The sequence below is a fragment of the Coenobita brevimanus genome, chromosome 30 (genome assembly GCF_032717465.1).
Source record: "Coenobita brevimanus isolate Jiangsu-jjx chromosome 30, ASM3271746v2, whole genome shotgun sequence".
NCBI lineage: Eukaryota > Metazoa > Arthropoda > Malacostraca > Decapoda > Coenobitidae > Coenobita > Coenobita brevimanus.
In genome coordinates this window covers 38,448,158-38,469,955 of record NC_136983.1, presented here as the reverse complement: position 1 = coordinate 38,469,955, position 21,798 = coordinate 38,448,158, and the positions used below count along the sequence as shown (strand labels likewise).

The 21,798-nt window shown below is 39.8% G+C and overlaps 1 protein-coding gene across 1 annotated transcript in view; it reads right to left on the bottom strand.

Moving 5' to 3' along the window:
- Positions 1–20,540, bottom strand: part of LOC145395299 (uncharacterized) — a 55,922-nt gene extending 35,382 nt beyond the window's left edge. The window contains exons 1-7 of the mRNA XM_080268976.1: positions 20,364–20,540; positions 17,977–18,200; positions 16,743–16,901; positions 16,310–16,400; positions 15,208–15,508; positions 14,825–14,880; positions 11,755–11,923 (exon numbers count right to left, since the gene is read on the bottom strand). Of these exons, the coding sequence (XP_080125102.1) occupies positions 11,755–11,923; positions 14,825–14,880; positions 15,208–15,508; positions 16,310–16,400; positions 16,743–16,901; positions 17,977–18,200; positions 20,364–20,540 (1,177 nt within the window). The remainder of the gene's footprint in view (positions 1–11,754; positions 11,924–14,824; positions 14,881–15,207; positions 15,509–16,309; positions 16,401–16,742; positions 16,902–17,976; positions 18,201–20,363) is intronic.
- Between the last annotated feature and the right edge of the window lie 1,258 nt (positions 20,541–21,798).

Below are 21,798 nucleotides of genomic sequence, written 5' to 3'. Positions count from 1 at the left end.
ACCTCACTCACACACACTCTCTTCGTCAGTCTTTCACCCTCCATCCTCTCCACATGGCCAAACCACCTCAGTGTGTTCCTCTTAACGCTTCCTATCACATCCACATCCACACCACAACGCTCCTTTATATCCTCATTCGTCAGCCTGTCTCTCCATGTGACTCTACAGGCTCCTCTTAAATAACTCATTTCCACTGCTCTCACTCTTGACTTGTGTCCTTCCAACAACGTCCAAGCTTCACTTCCGTACGTTAGAGTTGGTATCACAATACTGTCATGTAGTAACTTTTTCACTTCCATGCTCACTTCCCTGTTTCTTATCACTGCTTTCAAAGAACCAGCAACCTTTCTTCCCTGCTGTACCCTTTCAAGCACTTCATCCTCCAAACCTCCATCCTTACTCATCACACTACCCAAGTACTTAAACGTACTCACATTTTCCAATTCCTCACCATCCAACCTCGCTGTACATTCACTGACTTCACCTCTCTCAAAGACCATCACTTTACTCTTCCCTACATTCACCTTTAGATTCCGTTTCTTACACACTTTCCCAAACTCATCCACCAAGCCTTGCAGCTCCCCTTCGTCTTCACTCAACAACACAGTATCATCTGCAAACAACAGTACAGGGAGTTTCCAAACACTATCCTCTCTCACCAGGGCCATATATATATATATATATATATATATATATATATATATATATATATATATATATATATATATATATATATATATAAAGATCCATTTGTAAGTTAACCAAACCTATATGTATGCTATCTTTCCAACATGGCCATGTACTGTAAATATATTAATCCCTTCTTACATCCAGCTTCTTGCCATATTATGATTTAAAGCCTCACCACTGTGTCAGGAGACACACTTTCTGTCGAGGGGGGAAAATTGTTTGTAACCATTTGTAAAAACATGTAGTGTGTAAATATAGTATGTAAGTAGTTGTAAGTATAGTTGTAAGTAGGATCCAAGTAGGGCGCCACCGCCCTATGTTATGTCTGTGAGTGCTTATTATGTCTAGCTGGAATGAATCATGACTTCTGTGGTCGCACCACAGCTCTAGCCGGGCAGAGCCGGCAGAAACACTTAGCAACAGGCTGGGTTGGACAAGGGTGGTGTCAAGTGCTGCTGTAGAAAGACATAAGGTGGTGTTTAATATATTATCAGAAAACTCGTCCGAGACTCTGACTTCACCTACGACTGGCGTCAAGGGGCATTGACAAGCGTTAACATTCTTTATATTCTAAAGTTTTCTCATTTTCCTGATTCATTGTGTGTAGATGATCAATAGTTGAATACCCCCTTCGGAATCTTGCCTGTTCACAAGAATGGTTTTCTCCCAGATTTGTTGTTTTTCCTGATCATTAGGACTTTAATCACGAGTTTGTAAACAACAAGTAATAAGCAAATGGGTCGACAGTTGCTAAGATTTTTTAGTCGCCTTATTGGTAAAGCAAAATACTGTAACTATTGCTTTACACCATGTTTTGGGAGTTTTCTTCTTATTTATATGCTGAGTATGTAAGTGGGCGAGCCTGTTTTTTACTTCTACTCCTGCATATGACAGTAAATCTGCTACTGTTCCATCTTCTCCTTGGACCTTCCCTTTTTTCATACACTTAAGAGAAATGTTAACTTAGTCTGGTGTTTCCTCAGGTATTTCACTTGTGTGAACTGAAAAGTTGGCTATTGATACTATTGTCTTTGGTGTAGACAGTTCTTTGTAAAAGTTTTAAACTCTCGTCACTATCCAAACTCTGCATTTAATGACTTCACTGTTTTGGTTTTTCAGTGATATGATTCGTTGCTTTCCTAGTGCCATTTCACTTCGAGCATGTTTCAGACGTTTTCATTTTTTGATGGTTTCTTTTAAATGATCCATGTGTCATTTTCTTTTCCTATTTCTGTCTCTTGGTGATAAGCTTACCTACTTCCACATTTTCTAATTAATCTTTCTCTGTTTTTTTCGTTCATCTATTTTTTTTCTTTTCATAAGCTCGATGGTTGTTTTGAAAACTTATTGGCTTTGGTTGTATTAAGTTTCCCTTCTACCTTCGCTGATTCTGTTAGCACTTTTGTTAGTTTATCATTCAACTCACCAATATCACACCCAGCATAACACAGAACCCTAAATCTGTTCGTTATTTATAACTGAAAGGCTGCTCTGTTTTCACATACTTTCATTGGGCATATCTTTTTATTTTAATCAGCTTCTTTCCTTCACTTCTGAAACTGAATAAATATATGTAAACAGACAGATACCTAGATAGATGTAGATACATCAGGGCTCTTGCTAACTGCCGATGTTTGCGAGCCATTTGACTCCTAACGTTTCAGATTTACGAGCCAAATAAATATTTAGTAGCCAAACTGACTACGAGCCGAAATATTTTACGAGCAATAAATACATTTATTTATTTATTTACACATTCTCTATTTTTTAACATTAACAGTGACGACAATGAAAGATTTAATAATCGATCACAATATGCTTTTTGTTCATTTACGTAAGATTTACTTCTCTTGTAGTTTACTGGGTTTGGAAGTGGATGTATTTTCTTCTTGCCAAGAAGCGACTTGCATGTAAAATTTGTTCGCCGAAGGGGAAAAAACACTTGCATTTGCGAGCTGTGGCTCGCCAAACAAGAGCCCTGTATATATAGATGTGTTATATAGGTACTCAGATGTGTGTGTGTGTATATATACATACATATATATATATATATATATATATATATATATATATATATATATATATATATATATATATATATATTGTTACATAGCCTATGATTTCATCATCCTTTGTGTAATTTTAACGCACAGTTGCTGCATGTTTGATCACGAGCGTGTTCTGCCTCAGGCCCCCCCTTCTACCGTTATAGTAGAGTAAGTCGTTCTCTCTCTTCTTCAGTGCGGGATTTTCAGCTCTTTGTCCCCATGGCTTCATTTTGCGCGTCCTTCTTACAAGTTGTATCAAGCTCTCCTGGCCCCTATATAATGAGCTCAGTCTCTGCATCATTGCCACTTAGATCTGATCCTCATTTTGTTCACATCTCTGTCCTCCCCTGTACAGATATTATTATTGTGAGTGCTCAAGAAATCTCCAAACATCTAGCAGCTGTGTGTAATTTGAGTATAAGTGTTATTGCATGTTTCTTGTACTGTGTAGCATAAGGTTGATTCTTAGGCCTAGTGAGGTTTTTGATTGATGTTGGGTTTTATGTCAGTCATATTTGATAATAGTTTGTATCTGTAATAATTTATCTGGCATTCACTGAGTATTATCTGGTATCTCATTTTATCAGGGCTGACTTAGATAAATTTACTCTTGCTAATTTCGTGTTAATAGAGGCTATTGCAGTTAACCATATATTTAACCTGTTTTTTGCCATTACGTTATCCTTATGAGTCCTGAATGTTTTGTTGTTAGTTTGAGCATTAAACTTTAACTTGTAATTTTACCTAACTCTTTTGTTTTGAACCTGGAACTTTACGGGACAGTAGTGACTCTTCGTATTTTCACTTAAAGTGTACATTATCTTTCTCTGTTCCGTAACATAAATTTGGCGACCTCTCATCAGGATATTCAGGATATTATCATAAGGATATTGCTTGATATTTTGTGACTGTGATATATTCATGATGGCTACTATTACTACACTTGATGAAGCCAAAGATTTTTTGTCAAATGTGCAAACAGTGTGTGATGTAGAAAACAGAACAAAGAATGAACTTAAGCTTGTTGCTCAACAATTGGGAATTGCTGTTCGCTCTCATCATTCTAAAGATCAAATTGTTGACATGATTAATGAAAGCTTGTTTAATGTAACTCCTCCAAATGAGCAAACGCAGATTGAATTAGCTAAGTTACAGCTAGCCCTGCAGGAGGCTCGTGTGAAGGAAGCTGAATTTCAAGCACGTGCTAAGGAGGCTGATGTTAAGGAGGCTGAGTTTCACGCACAAGTTGAACTTGCTAGGATTCAGGCAGACCATGAGTATCGCATGAAACAAGGTGGAACTGGATCATCTAGCTCTGATGATTTTGATGTGGCTAAAAATGTTAAACTTGTCCCTCCTTTTAATGAATCTGATTTAACAAAGTATTTTCAGTTGTTTGAGAGGGTAGCTACAGGTTTTAGTTGGCCCAAGGAGTATTGGCCAGTACTCCTTCAAACTGTTCTCACCGGTAAAGCTCAAGTAACTTATATATCTTTGCCTCAGGATCAATCTGATAATTATGATGTAGTTAAGAGCTTGATTCTTAAGGCCTATGACCTTGTTCCTGAAGCCTATAGAGTAAAATTTAGGACAACTTACAAGCAAGATAAGCAATCCCATGTTGAGTATGCAAAAATCAAAGAAGATCTGTTAGAGCAGTGGTTAAATTCTAAGAATGTGGATTCTGATTTTGACAAATTTAAGCAGATGATTTTGCTGGAGGACTTCAAAAGGTGTATTTATAAAGATGTAAGCCTATATCTTGATGAGAAAAGAATAGATAATTTGTCTGATGCTGCAGTTTTAGCTGATGAGTATGTTCTTACTCACAAGAGATATTCTAAAGAAAAAGGGAAAGCTGAGAGTAAGTACGTTGCCTCTACTCAGAGTACAGGTAACAGGAAAGAGAATAAAGATGATGTTTCTCAGGAAGTAAATACCAGCTTCACCTGTAGATTTCAGAAAAGTAAATGTACTTATTGTAGTAAGCTTGGTCATACTACGGAGAAATGTTTCAGGAGACAGCGTGATGTGAACAAAAAGGAGTCTTTAAATATTCAGTCAATTGGTCTAGTGTCCACTCTTGAGAGTTCCCAGAATTCTTTAACTGAGTTAACTGAACCTGCTTTGAGGGGTAACTTAAATTCTCATGATGGAGCTCCTCTTTTGAGCAGTAACGTGGGTGACACTCTCAAGAGTTCATGTGCTAATTTCCTGTCTGATGGTTTTGTCAGTCCTCTGGACAGTAATGACAGGAAATTAGTTAAAATATATCGTGATACAGGTGCTTGCCAATCCCTTATGCTGACCAGTGTTCTAGGCTCTAATGTTAATTCCTCTGATGAAACTGTAATCTTACAAGGTGTAGGGAATAATTACTTCTCTGTCCCTCTGTGCAGAGTGAATTTAGAGTCTGGTTTTGTTAATGGTTCCGTTATGGTTGGGTTGGTTGAGACACTCCCAATGTCAGGTGTAACTTTCTTACTTGGAAATGATATTGGTGGAAGTCAAGTGTGTCCAGCTCCTCAGTTGTCTCGTGAGCCAGTGGCTGTGTCCCAGGATTGTGATGTCCCTGATGTGTTCCCTGCATGTGCTGTCACTAGGGCTAAGTCTAAAGTTACTGGTGATTTAGAGGATAATGATGATGATGATGTTATCCTAGCTGACACTTTTCTTGCTAATTTGGACCACTCACCAGATCAGGCAGTACCCCGTAGTGTTGATAATTTGTCTCGTCAAGAGTTGGTTGAGTTGCAGGTTGCTGACCCTGAGTTGAAAGGTCTAGCTAACTCTGCTTACAGTGAAGAAGAGTCAGCCGGTGCTTCTACTTGTTATTATGTAAAGTCAGAGTACTTATGAGGAAGTGGAGACCCCAACAGCATCAGCCGACTGTGAATGGGAGGTTGTACATCAAGTTGTCATCCCTCGTGTTTGTAGGCAGGATATCATTAGAGTGGCTCATGATTCCAGTTTGGCAGGACACCTTGGAGTGAGGAAGACTGTGGCATGCATTTTGAAACACTTCTACTGGCCAAGTATCTTCAGGGATGTTTCCTGGTATTGTAAGTCTTGTCACACCTGTCAAGTTGTGGGGAAGTGTAATCAGACCGAAAAGGTTGCACCTCTAGTTCCCATTCCTCCTTTTGAGGCGCCTTTCACCCGTGTGTTGGTGGATATTGTGGGCCCTCTTCCTAAGACTTCTTCAGGATTTTCTTATGTGTTGACCCTGATTGATATGGCTACTCATTATCCTGAAGCCATTCCACTTAGAAATATCTCAGCAAAGAACGTGGTTAAGGAAATGCTAGGGTTCTTCACAAAGTTTGGTCTACCCAAGGAGGTACAGTCAGACCGGGGAAGTAATTTCATGTCAAACGTTTTCAAACAGTCTCTGAAAGAGTTGGGCATCACCCATATCACGTCTTCAGCTTACCATCCCCAGACCCAAGGAGCGTTGGAGAGATATCATCAAACACTCAAATCGATGCTCAAGAAATACTGTTTGGAACATCAGAAAGACTGGGATAAAGGTCTTCCATTCGTTGTGTTTGCTGCAAGAGAATCTCCAAATGAATCACTGGGCTTCTCACCTTTTGAACTACTGTTTGGCCATGAAGTAAGAGGACCCCTTAAGCTATTCAAGGAATGCTGGCTGTCGGAGGAAGATGACGTCAACCTGCTGGAGTATGTGATGAAGTTCAAAGAACGGCTGTCCACTGCTTTACAGCTGGCGAGAGAGAATTTAGGAGCTGCTCAGGAGAAGATGAAGACTTGGTATGATAAGAAGTCCAGGTTACGCCACTTTCAGCCAGGAGATCAGGTTTTGTTTCTACTACCAGTGCATGGGCAACCTCTTCAAGCCAAGTTTAGTGGTCCTTATTTCGTGGAGAAGAAACTCAGTGATGTCAACTATGTCATCGCCACACCAGATCGTAGAAAGAACAAGCAACTATGTCACATCAACATGCTAAAGTTGTATCACAGGCGGGATGAAAATAATCCAGTCTGCACTGTAGCTGTTCCACCCGAATCTGCAAGTGAAGCTCTCCCATGCAGTATGAGCCTGAGTGATAGTTTGGGGAAGAATCCTGATATCATGAATGATCTCCAGACTAAGCTTTCTCATCTACCTCCCAAGGAAAGGCAGGAGTTTTCGGCATTACTGCAGGAGTACCCGCAAGTGTTCCGTGCCACTCCAGGAAGAACCACTGTGTTGATGCATGATGTCGATGTTGGAGACGCAAAGCCAATTAAACTGCCTCCTTACCGTGTGAACCCAGTGAAAGTTCCCCTGATCCAGAAGGAGCTTGGCTACCTGTTGGACCACAAGATAATTGAGCCCTGCCAGAGCGAGTGGAGTTCTCCTGTCACTCTAGTCCCTAAGCCAGGTGGGTCACAGAGGCTTTGCATCGACTACAGACGTGTTAATCAGATAACTAAAACAGACACTTACCCTCTCCCTCGTGTGGAAGATTGCATAGACAAGATCGGAAAGGCTAGGTACATAAGTAAGTTTGATTTGTTAAAGGGATACTGGCAAGTACCTATGACTGAACGTGCTAGGGAGATCTCATGTTTTGTAACACTAGGAAAGACTTTTGCATGTTCAGTAATGCCATATGGTATGAAGAATGCACCAGCCACATTTCAGAAGCTCATGAATGTTGTAACAGAGGGTTTGGCAGAGTGTGTTGTTTATATTGATGATGTATTAATCTTCAGTGACAACTGGAAAGATCACCTATGCCATGTCAGTAAATTTCTTGAGCGTTTGGTTCATGCTAATCTTGTAGCTAATTTATCAAAGTGTGAGTTTGGTCAAGCTAAAGTTCAGTACCTTGGGTATGTAATTGGTGATGGACATGTTGCACCACCAGGAGCTAAGGTTCAGGTTATAAGTGATCTTCCCAGACCTAAAAGTAGGAAGGAGCTACAAAGATTTTTGGGAATGGTAGGTTATTACAGGAGATTTGTTCTTAACTTTTCTATTATTGTATCACCACTTACAGACCTACTGAAAAAGGGAGTTAAATTTGTCTGGACTGATAACTGTGAATCCTCTTTCAACAAACTTAAAGCTATTCTATTAAGTCAGCCAGTGCTCGCTACTCCAAATTTTGCTAAGCCTTTTAAGATGGCTGTTGATGCAAGTGATACAGGAGCTGGGGCTGTTTTGCTGCAAGAGGATGATCAGGGTATTGAACATCCTGTATCTTATTACAGTAAGTAGTTCACTCCACCTCAAAAGAACTACTCAACTATTGAGAAAGAGCTTTTGGCCTTGATTTTAGGTTTACAGAATTTTTCATTTTATTTGTGTTCTGGTTTTGACCCCATAGTCATTTATACCGATCATAACCCACTGAAATTTTTTAATAAGATTAAAGATAAAAATCAGAGATTGACAAGATGGAGTCTACTTCTTCAGGAGTATTCATTAGACATACAACATGTCAAGGGGAAAGAAAATGTTATTGCAGATTGCTTATCTAGACTTTAGACAGATTGTTTTAGAGTAATAAGAAATTTCCTTTGTAAATTTCTTTTTCTTTGTGGGGAGGTGTTACATAGCCTATGATTTCATCATCTTTTGTGTAATTTTAACGCACAGTTGCTGCATGTTTGATCACGAGCGTGTTCTGCCTCAGGCCCCCCCTTCTACCGTTATAGTAGAGTAAGTCGTTCTCTCTCTTCTTCAGTGCGGGATTTTCAGCTCTTTGTCCCCATGACTTCATTTGCGCGTCCTTCTTACAAGTTGTATCAAGCTCTCCTGGCCCCTATATAATGAGCTCAGTCTCTGCATCATTGCCACTTAGATCTGATCCTCATTTTGTTCACATCTCTGTCCTCCCCTGTACAGATATTATTATTGTGAGTGCTCAAGAAATCTCCAAACATCTAGCAGCTGTGTGTAATTTGAGTATAAGTGTTATTGCATTTTTCTTGTACTGTGTAGCATAAGGTTGATTCTTAGGCCTAGTGAGGTTTTTGATTGATGTTGGGTTTTATGTCAGTCATTTTTGATAATAGTTTGTATCTGTAATAATTTATCTGGCATTCACTGAGTATTATCTGGTATCTCATTTTATCAGGGCTGACTAAGATAAATTTACTCTTGCTAATTTCGTGTTAATAGAGGCTATTGCAGTTAACCATATATTTAACCTGTTTATTTGCCATTACATTATCCTTATGAGTCCTGAATGTTTTGTTGTTAGTTTGAGCATTAAACTTTAACTTGTAATTTTACCTAACTCTTTTGTTTTGAACCTGGAACTTTTCGGGACAGTAGTGACTCTTCGTATTTTCACTTAAAGTGTACATTATCTTTCTCTGTTCCGTAACAATATATATATCTAAATATATATATATATATCTATAAATATCTATCTATCTATCTATCTATATATATATATATATATTTATCTATATATATATATATATATATATATGGAGCCTCTGTGGTACAGTGGTAATGTGTGCATTTTTGTACACTGAAGAACAAAGGTTCGCGTCTCGCCAGGGTAATAAACTTTGGGAGTGTTCTTCTGGCCACGTATTTCGTTGGTGGACACAAGGGATGCTGTGGTTGAACCAGTGTCGCATACTAAAGTATGCTTGCACCCAGTCGGCATGCTCAGGCCAATTACACTTGGTTCACAGACTACACACACATCCAAAGCCACTCCAACACAACAATTACACTTACAAGCACTTCTCACCCTACATACAATCCCTACTAGACAGCCTAAGCCACTTGATAGAGGTACATTGGCTGTATCGTCTCCACTTCGGTAGGGATTGGCCGGTCCTCCAGTGGACACTCAAACGGCTGATAATGATATATATATATATATATATATATATATATATATATATATATATATATATATATATATATATATATATATATATATATACAGGGCTCTTGTTTGGGGAGCCACAGCTCGCAAATACGAGTGTTTTTTCCTTTCGGCGAACAAATTTTACATGCAAGTCGCTTTTTGGCGAGGAGAAAATACCACTTCCAAACCCAGTAAACTGCAAAGGAAGTAAATCTTACGTAAATGAGCAAAAAGCATGTTTTGATCGATTATTAAGTCTTTCCTTGTCGTCAAAGTTAATGTTTAAAAATAGAGAATCTGTAAATAAAGAAATAAATATATTTATTGCTCGTAAAATATTTCGGCTCGTAGTCAGTTTGGTTACTAAATGTTTATGTGGCTCGTAAATCTGAAACTTTAGGAGTCAAATGGCTCGCACCCATCGGCAGTTAGCAATATATATATATATATATATATATATATATATATATATATATATATATATATATATATATATATATATATATATATATATATATATATATATATATATAATATCCAGTAGCAGCTGCAAGTACCGGACAGGAACCTCGTAGACTGGTGCATAGCTTTGCTGATGAGTGTGAGCGTCATGCCTTGAGAGTAAATGTAGTAAAAAGTAAAGTGATGGTTATTGAGAGAGAAGGTGACTCTTAGTACGATGTTACAGTGAATGGAGAGAAATTTGAATTGGTGAGAGAATTCAAATACCTTGGTATGGTGATAGAAAGAAGAGGAACATGTGCAAAACAAGTGGTAAGTAGAGTGAAACAAGGAGGGAAAGTAGCTTGCGCAATGAAGGCCTTGATAAGAAACAGAGGCTTGAGTGTTGCAGCTGCACTAGGCTTGCATGAATTAATGCTAGTGCCAACGTTAACATATGGATTTGAGACTACTGTATGGCATGAAAACGAAAAGTCAAGAGTGAGAGCAGTGGAAATGGGACTGCTGAGGAATGTATGTGGAGCACAGAGAGTGGATAGGGTATGAAATAATGTTTCGTAAAATATGTGGAGTGAGGTAGTCTGTGGACACAAGAATCGAACAGAGTGTCCTGAGATAGTATGGTCATGAGAAGAGAATGGATAACAACAGAGTGGGTAAAAAGGTATAACTGAGTGAATTTGAAGGAGAGAGGATGCGGGGTAGGCCAAAGAGAAGGTGGAGGGATATGATGGATAAGTGTGTGAGGAAGAGAGGTTTGAAATCGGTGAGGCTAGGGGACTGATTAAGAGATCGAGCTGGCTCGATGAATATTGTAAGAAGCGCATGATCAAGGATTTGGCACCCTTTTTTAACGTGACAGGGACCGTATTGACTCTATCGGATACGTTTATGTGAAGCTACAGAACATGGTGAATGTTTTTGGCGTATCAGATACAGCAAGGATTCCGTGGACCTGAATGATGAGTGAATTGAAGCGTGGCCCACTGGCTTGGGGAAATTGGGCTGTGTGGACATTGCTACTCCTCACCCTGCCGTAAGTTGGGAAAGGTGGTCCGGATGATGATGATGATGATGATGATGATGATGACTTCTATATATATATATATATATATATATATATATATATATATATATATATATATATATATATATATCTGAAGCCTCTGTTGTTACAGTGGTAGAGTGTGCATTTCGCACACTGGTGAGCGCGGATCCGCCTCGCTCCAGAGTTGTAAAAACTTTGGGAAACGTTCACCAAGCGACTTGCTAGTTTGACGGACACAAGGGGTGCTGTGGTTGAACCAGTATCACATACTAGTATGCCTGCACCCAATAGGCTTAAGGTGGGCCGATTACACTTGATTCACAGAGTACACACACATCCAAAGCCACTACAACACTACAATCACACTAACAAGCACTTCTCACCCTACATACAGTCTCTACCAGACAGCCTAAGCCACTGGGTAGAGATACATTGGCTGTATCGTCCCTGCTTCGGTAGGGATAGGCCGGTCCTGCAGTGGACCTCAATGGCTGATGATGATGATGATGATATATATATATATATATATATATATATATATATATATATATATATATATATATATATATATATATATATATATATATATATATATATATATATATATATATATATATGTGTGTGTGTGTGTGTGTGTGTGTGTGTGGAGTGTACATAGTACCTTTAGTAGAAAAATCCTGTGCCAACAATCTTTTCAGGGTGGGCTCCATTGCGACCATAACATGATCGCCTCTCCTCACCAGAGTATCCTGCATCTCAGCTACTTCGTTAGATTCTGCTAACAGCACTCGACCTTCCTTTTGCAGATCATCAATATATGGCATGATTTTCTGGTGAGCAATGGGGAGAAAATTAAAAGTGAATTATTGGCACTAGGTAAACGTGTAACTCACATATGAGCAGCTGCAGAAGCATTCTCGCACAAGCACACAATTTATAAGTTTGAAGTGTCATTCCATGCCAAAAACGTCCATGATTTACACATTTTTAGTACTGGTTCAATTGGTAGAGAGGTGGCCTGCAGTCCTACCGGACCCAGGCTCAAATCTCCGTTGGGGCAGGGAACAGTTTCAGGATTTGAATTTCATAAAATCAGACTTTACTGATCTGCCAGAAGACCTGCCAACATGTCGTAAAAAGACTTCCTCTAATACCAATGTACCAGTCCTGTATGAGACAGCCCTAGCATGTATTCAGTATGGACTGTGGGTGTTTGTGCCGAAGTGGTGACATGTAGAGAGGTGTATGGTATGTAGGAGGACTACTGGGCTTTGAAAACAGGCTGTGAAGCCTATGCCCAGAGTCGAATAAAAAAAAAAAAAAAAAAAAAAATCATGACTTTGCCAGAGCCTCCCAGGGGCCGACCGAAGACTAATGTTCTTTGTTACTGACCTACTGAATTACTGAGGGACCAATCTGAAATAAGTCCATGCAGCCTCTAGAGTCACTGGGATTGTTTCTGGTGCCTTCCTAGGCCCCCCTCCCCTCCCCAATGATTCCGTGTAATGTCTAGCCTATCTATCTATCTATTGCCAGACGCCTTAACCCGTCGCATGCTAGCCATTTTTAGCCCTATGGGTCGCCTCAGTCCCCGCCATTTTTCGACTTTTTTTTTTTTTTTGGTTAAAATGATAGATTTTGATGTGAAAACAACAAATTTCACCATTAAAATGCTCACTGAAGCTCGGAAATGGATTTTATTGAGTCCTACATACTCGTGTACAGGTATTGACATTCTCTCACACTCACCACTTAGGTGAGAGAAAGCCATATTCTATGTAAGGTAGACTCAGGGATTTATACTGGGAAGGTATAGCAATGTTCAGTACACTTTTCTGATTACTTGTTACTTCAACATCTGTCACTATTTGCGTGTCACTCTACTGTGAATGCATTGTCTTACACATACTTGAAGATAGGTACAACCTGACTTCATTATGTACAGTCCTAGCACATTCAAGAAGGTATCCACAAGTTGACTTCACTATGTAGTCCTTACACTTACAAAAGAATATTTACAACTTACACTTACGTGAAAATATTTACATGTCTCCACTATGTACAGCACTGGGTGAGGCACACAGGCAGAGTGAGGCAGAGCGAGCATGAGGGGGGGAGTGAGTGGGTGTAAGGCCTTGACAGCCTGTGGGATGGTAGAGGAACAGTTACCATACATGCCTGCCAATTTTTACCCGTGAATCTTGAAAAATGTGGTCACAGTGAATTTTTTAATTTCAGGCCATTTTAAAAAGACACTCGCACTGGCCGCAGTATTATGTCAGACCGTTTTCAAATGGCACTGGCACGCGTTGGGTTAATCCCATAAGGGGTGGCCACAAACAAATTGCCTCCATGTCACTCTGTTCCCCATCATTTCACTGCCCTGCTCCCAGCTCCCATCCCCCTCTCTCATATACCTCCCCATATAAGTTGAAAAAATTTATAAAAACTTTAAGATGTCCTACAAATATGACGTCAAATTCATAAAATGGCCACTTTATGGCCTCATAAGACCCTGTTGGGGCTTTTTTGAGCCAAGAGCTTCGTGGTTCCGGGAGTATATATCATGGCTGTATAAGTTTTTATGGGTCCTGAACAATACCTGATTTGGATAGTGAAACCCACAGTGTCAGTATGGCATATATCTTTCATCTGCCAGCGTGGTTTTCTGTGTCCTCATCGATGTTCACGACATTATTACTCCAACCAGCGACTGATTTGTACAGCCGGAGAGCATCAGCTTTAATCAATGCAAAGCAACCACTCTCACCCAACGCTTCAGATGCGAGTGTAGGTGTGGAGGGCTTTTAAACTGTGTGCTGGGAACCAAAAGTGGATAGTTTTAGAGTGACTGTGTTTATGACTAAGTCCATATTCTCGTTGGCCAAGGAATATACGATTTAAGTGTAGAAATTTAAGAGGTGCAGTTGTACATCCTTTCATGTGACTTCACGTGTTGACATACTACCGAGGTTCACCCAGTAATGTAGCCTAAGCTATACAGACCCATGGGACCTTATTCTCTTTGAATAAGGAGACTCCATAGCACCTCTTCCTTAGTTATTTAGTTTTGGATGTGGGTGGTCAATATCTGTTTGCATGCTATTTATGCAGAGTATCGCATAATTTGAAGATTTAAAAACACAGAATAAGATGTAAGGCGTAATATGCAAAATAAATCGCTTAGGAAAAGGTGTTAGGCAGCTTAGCCGATGAGATTACAGACTCATGTTTATTTCCTTAACAGTATAAACAGGATTCGAAGACATTTTAACATTTTCTCAGGAAATAAAACAGTAATGACGTATCAGTGACTGCTCACTGAGAGGCTGAGCCACCAAAACAGTTGTAAAGTTACTAGGAATATGAGAACTGATACTGATAATGATGATCTCATTCTCGATTTGTAATAAACAGAAATATGATTACAAACAAGATTTTCCCTGAGATGCAGGATGCATGAATTAAAAATAGATAAATGAATAAAATAATCAGATACAAGGCCACAAAATTACCATAACACTTTGTGCTTGAATGGTTCCTTTTTGCAATATAAGAGTAACTGGATTTTTAACAATGTCTTCGAGTGACTGTATGGGCATGGGAATGTGTCTGACGGCCAGGAGGGACGTCAGGTTGCCGGCGTAGCTCCGCGTCAACACCAGCGTGGCCAGCATCCACACACCCACCACCACACGCTCACACCACCACCACCCAACCCTCTCACTCACATCTGCAACAACACCAACACCCATGATGTCAGATGTCAGAAGCAAAAGGTTTATATCTGGACACAACAGTAAGACTCTTTATATAAAAATGGCGTTAAAGTTCATGTCATTTTTTTCCATCTGCTCTCCTGAACAACCATTTTGTAGACCCCAGACTGTGTGAATATCTTCATGAAATACTTTAGCGGTGATGATCATGGTGTTAATCAATAGCAAATGGCTAAAAAATCTGGACCATTCGTCAGTCTTGAAGATATAAAAAGAAAATTTCTGACAACAGTCTGAATACAGCCTGAAACCAACTAATAAAAAAAAAATCTGAAATATCATTCTTGTATGTCCTGGAGAACAAAAGTTTGAAAAAAAGAACAAGTGCAACTCGCCTTGTTGCATCAACACTCGAATACAGTTAGCAGTGTTGATGAACAGTCTCTTCCAGTGTGATACATTAAGAGGCAGGCAGTGTGGCAGGAGCTGCAAAGCAGTGAGCACCGCCATCAGTGTCACCAGGATGCCCACCCACACTAAGGGACCTAATGGAAGCATGAAGCTCCACGGATCCACATCACCCTGTCCGCGACCCCCGAGGATAAGCGTGTTGCCAAAAACTATAGGGTAGGCAAAGTCGACTGCTGTAGCGCGTTCCAAGGAGATGGCAAAGGGACCCAAGCCAATGTCCGCCTCCTAGGTGTGATAATGATGAAATAGAATTATCTGCCGCGTCAGGGACAGTATAGTACAAGCGCGGGCGCATACATACACACACACACACACACACACACACACACACACACACACACACACACACACACACACACACACACACACACACACACAAATCAAAATTACAGTAAGAAAATAAAAAGTTATAAAATTTTCCCAGGTTTGACAGAATGAATATGAGGAATGTGTTGGAAGTACAGTACCTTATGCAGTATTGGCCTACAGTGAGATATGAGGCAGTAAGCCTGAGATATGGAGTGTGAGTGTAGTAGACTTTGTTAAAAAGGTGAATTCTTACGAAAAGAAATCGTGTGTAGAGAATATTCATATGAGAGAGAGAGAGAGAGAGAGAGAGAGAGAGAGAGAGAGAGAGACCACAAATGAGGAGGTGGGAGAGTGTGTGTGGAAATATTTTAATCATTGGTGCTTGGACATCCGAAAGGAATGCATGTGGAACTGAACATACTGCAATGATGAAGGAATGAACATCATTTCTGTGACAAACATGAAATGAACTGATTGATGAGAAGACAGAGATATTAACAGGACCTGACCGTGGAAATTCCAGACCATTTCTTGGATTCGTGTGCCACGTCAGAAATGTGGATAACTGGGCGTATTAAACAAGTGTGCAAAATTAAACATTATTTCTTACATATGAATAACAACAAAATTCTACTTATTGTTTACTTCCGAAGAGAGGTTATTTGTCAGTATGTGTATTAATACTGATTATAATTAATATTTAAAACAGAAACATACCTTCCTCTCTGTCAATCCAATCATACCTGACCAGGAACCATCCGGGCTCTTGGCCCCCCAGGCACCATCATCCGGCGCGAGAAACGTGAAGCTGAAAGGCACGAGACGAGATCCATTGTATACTCAGCCACAAAGAAGATATGGTTCTCTTCAGGTAGTCCGGCCTTAACTTTAATAGAAAGACTTATCTATATTCTGTAATTACACTGGTTCAAGAAAGGCATAGCATACAGTAACAGATACAAAATAATGAAAGGTTGACTCTCCCATTTACTGGAGGGTTAGTGAAAAACATTTACCAAACAAGTGGTATGTCTATTTCCCAGTGGTCTGGATTTTTTTAGGGCACAAATGGCAGTTATTTTCCAGGCAAAATATGCACTTCAAGGAAAAGCACTTGTGTAACAAAAATAAACGTTGTATTTTAACTTACTTAAAGTTCATAACTTCGGCTATGACTTCTAGTAAAGTAACATCAGAGTTCAATATAATGACTCGCTTCCCCGCGGGTGCCTCTGGATCATCTACCACCTTGGTCACTAAGTTAGCCAAAGGCACACGAGCCACTGTCAACTGACTTCCATCCGAGTATCTACAGGCAGATGATAATTCCATTAGAAGTTGCATGTATTAATTAGAACTTAGAGTGAACCTTTCAAAAGGAAGAAACCCTTAATTCTAATATTATTAGAACAGTTATACAATCACTGCTTCACAAAAAGTTTTTTTTTTTCGTACTCTGAATATTACTTTATGGCAACAGTAAGAGCGACAGAAAAATGATTATCACAGGGACTGAAAAATGACAGAACAAGATATGAATGGCTTGCCTCTGGGGTAAAGCTCACAAACTCGAAGGTTGCAGTGATGAGTGACAGGGTTATGGCTAATTTCACACAGCTATTTCTTGATAGTTCTTTCATTTTGACAATTAACTGCCCATATTCATGAACCATGCCTACACATTTTAGTGTGAGGAACATGGTGATGGTGATATAAAATAAATTTACAATGGATTAATACATGCAGATGATTGACTCAGTACAAGGAGCACTTATCATCTTTCATCTTCAACGCTTCTTGTTGCTAAATCTTCCACAACCTATCCTCAAGTAAACATTTAAAAGATTATCATAAGTACACTTCTCATTAATGGAGGTTGTGCTCCGACCGTCAGTTATGTGGGTGAAAAAGGTCTGTAATCTCGTCGGTTAAGAAAGCTCCTTTTCACGTCTTCCTAAGCGATTTATTTTCCTTATTACACCGTGCCGTCCTCTTCTGTGTTACCTGAACGATTCTCACCATGCTCTGGACAAATTACGTGGAAAACTGTATTAGCCAGCCGTATCCAAAAGTCATCGATAAGGAAGAGATGTTAGGGAGTTCCCTCAACAGACGATCTTATGAGCAAAAGTCTCATGTACCAGATATTTTACCTATTGAACTTGTCAGGGAATGGAGGTTGGTGAAATTCGACCATTAAACTCTCCTTATTCCTGCAAGAGGCAATTCGCAATGGCTGGGTTTCTGGCTTCACATACGGCAAATACACGTACACACTGCATCTGGAAAGTGATAAACACAGACGTAAGGATATTCATACAGTGAGACTTAATAGGTATAACTCATTAGATGTGTTCTGACAATATCAATGTATTACTACTGACCCAGGTGGACGTGACGGGGTATTGAGTACGATGAGCATGGAATTGGTCATAGCGAGGGTTTTGCTGAGGTGGTGGAGGCGGTGGAGTGGGAGACGGGAGAGAACAACGAGTCTCATGGACCATACCAACAGACGTTCCCTTTGAGACCATTCAGCGAACGTGGTAAGGAAGGCTGGGTCATCACTCACCACCACCATTGCCATGGACCTGGACACCTGCCGTAGCTGTAAAACCTTCCGTGTTAAAATTTAAATGGCGGGAGCTGCACATACATGACCTTTAAAGTGAGTTATTGACCCACCTTGATAGCTATTGACATCACTACACTCTTTTTGCTCTAACTTGGTATAAAATTGACATTTCCCCATCTTGGGTGCTACGTCGTAATAACAGATTAACACTACAATATAATGTTGTTCATGAAGAAGTGCGATGGAAAGAACATAGATACATAGCATTGTCTTTTTTCTGCCACTGAGCTACGTTAAACTGTAAAAAGGAAAAAAATCTGGTCCAAGACAGAATAAATGACCATGATATGTAATATATTGGGGTGTTATACACATGACCACGAATATCTGCTGAAAATTCTTTTTAAGAAATCCAAATACATAAGGAAATTCTGACTTGATAATTGACTGTGCAAAATAAAAGTACATAAAATATTTTCGTTTGTAAATTCTTTACTAAAGAAGCATTTCTTGACATTGATACGATTGCCTTATGGTGGTACTAATAATATGCAAAAATCATATTTTGAAGAAGTTTCCTCTGCAAACGAAGTTCTTTTGGGGCTGAAATACAGTATATTGTCTGTAGGTAAATCGGACAAATAACAGAAGCATCATTGTAGGAAAAGTGGTTTTGCTATGTACTATCTGGACAGTGATCAGTATTGATCAGAATAAAATAATCACCAGAATGCTTCTTGGTTGTAAACTGCATACATCATTTATTCATGGCTACAAGATAATATTTTTATTGTGTGGAACTTTCCAGCATACTGTCATTTGAATGTACTAACATAAGGTGGTTATGTGAGAGCTATATTGCCTCTCTGAAAACCAGAAGTTATGAAGATAAAATTATCATACGTTTAACCCATTAATGGGTGGAATCTATACAGACACGGACCCAGTATCTCTATCTCTGAAGTAAAATCAAACCTGGCTTGTTATTTTGTACCTCTTACCGAGCCTGCCTTTGGTCAGCTGGTATGACTGAGTAAATATTGACTTCGATTTTATATGAAGCATCAAGAGGGTTGAATCGAAACATAGGAATGCATCGCAGCTTGTGTGTGCCTTGTATTAGGAGTATTTACAGTACAGATACAACAATGTTTTGTAGGGTACGAAAACAATGTGAGGTGCCATGACACTGTTGTACTGAAGTGTTGTGCATGCAAAGACAAATTCTTTACACTTCTACCCACGTTTTATATCTAGATTTATCTATCTCTCTTGCTAGCTAGCTACTTATCTTCGCGGCAGCATTACCCACAGTCTTTAGATAACCTCTGTTTTTTTTTTTTTTTTTTATGATACATGAATCAGATTCTACACAGACAGTTACTGTTACCTCCGCGAAAATGTTAAACCACACGAATCTAGAACTCTATATGCATGTGTTATAACATTTTGTTGGTGACCTGAATTGTCTAGTACAGGCATTGGCGTAGGTATGCGCTCTCTGAGTGATATATTCTTGTTTAATCAGTTCTGGATAAAAAATAATACAGTAATAATATACCCAAATACTGTAAAAATGCAAATACATTGATACGCATAAAAATGACCAAAAATACACTTGTCATCAGAAGTCCTGTCACCTCTCCAGCTTTATTTCCATAATTTTTGAGAATCAATGTGGTGAATCCGCAGCAACCCACATTGGATAAAATTAAAGGATTTATGTTACAATGAAGAGGAAAGTACAGTTTAATAACCAAAATAAATCGCCTGTGGAAAGATGCGAGGGAGTTTCCATAACCGACGGGAATACCGGCTCTAGCCACATAATAATTTCATTCACGTCTTTTGCACTGGATTCACGACATTGTACAATGTAAAGAAATTCATGAGCGTTTTTACAATTTTAAGTAAACTCGTGAATTTAAAAAAAACATAAACACAATAGTATAAAGACACTATAGAGCAGTATGTGTCCCATCCGCATCAGCAGTAATGTAACAGTGACCTACCCGCCTCAGCAGTAATGTAATAGTAACCTACCTGCCTCAGCAGTAATGTAACAGTGACCTTCCCGCCTAAGCAATAATGAGACATACCTACCCCCCTCAGCAGTAAAGTGACAGTGACCTACCCGCCTCAGCAGTAAAGTGACAGTGACTTTCCTGCCTAAGCAATAGTGAGACAGATACCTACCTGGCGAGCCTGGCCGACCACCCGGGACATGTGTACCTGCGTCACGTTATCGTCCTGGCCGCCCACACCCACACCAAACACACCCACACCCAACCACGCCGTCACGTCAGCTACACCAGCAAACTGCAGGATTAGGGTTAGAAGAGCTTTGATTTCCTTGTTTATTACGTAAGTCATTATACTCAACATTAACCAATATTTAGTATCACTGCTCAGGTCACTATCGAATGTTTCAAATGTGAACTTATATAAAAATGAATAACATCTATTATAGTCCATCGATTTATGATGCATGTCTCCTGCCCACCCAACCCACACATCATGAAAAGAAATTACAGGTCTAGAAATAAATACCTACCGGCCTATTTCCGTCTGTGATAAAAGTAACAGAGAGGTCCTGTGACGAAGCTTGTAACACGGCATTCAGCACCTCCACCATCGTCACAGCTGAGCTAGTGTTGTCTGCACCTTCAAAATTATTATCCATATCATCATCATCACTTATCCTGGAGTAATCCCGTTAGCCCCTTCAGGACAAGAGGCCTTCATTAAGTTAAAATATATACCTGGGGGTTTGTAAAGACATGGGGCCAAATTCTTGTCGAAGAAGGAAACTCCCTAGCATCTCTTCACATGGAGGCGTCCACACGTGTGCTGAACCAAGTGCTGGCAACATGTAAACAACACAGTACAAAACAAGCTGTAAACAAGTTCGGAACAGCTGCGTCCAAATCATGTTGGCAACATCATGACAAGTCTCAGCTGTCTTGTATGGACACACTTACTGCATCCTCTCTGCTGCCAGTAAATTCGAAGCTGTACCGAAACATGTTTGTATACAATTGTCCAAAAACTGCCACATATATATATCCTAACATGGTGTCAGCTGTGTTGTCAACACATGTTCGAGAACACGTGTGGACGCGCCCTTAGTGATTGTTTTTGTTTATGGATGGTTAAGGTTCTTTTGTACGTTATTTATGCAGAGTATGGCGATACTGGAATGATTTTTATGCAACACGAAGTAGGAACGTAAGGTGTAATATGCAAAATAAATAACTTAGGAAAAGAGGATAGGGAGCTTCCTTAACTGATGAGAAAACGGGACATGTTAACGATAAGTGGAAATGGAATACCGGTTCCGCGGAGCAAGCCAGACACCACCACCCTAAAAGGAGGGTACAGGGAGGTGACCCCCACCCCACAAGATGATGGAGAGGCTCTTTTTCACCTGCCGAGCCTTCCGGGCATAAACAGCATATCTCCCCCGTGACCCTACTCCCCTCTTCCCCGCAGCCAGACCACCGGGCAGTGTACAGTAATAATACACTACACTTCAGCAGAGGGAACACTCGCCAGAATCGGGGTAGGACTTGTATTAACAAGCTTCCAAGCAGACCCTCAGACGCCGAGTCCCCTGGATCAGCCTCCTTTT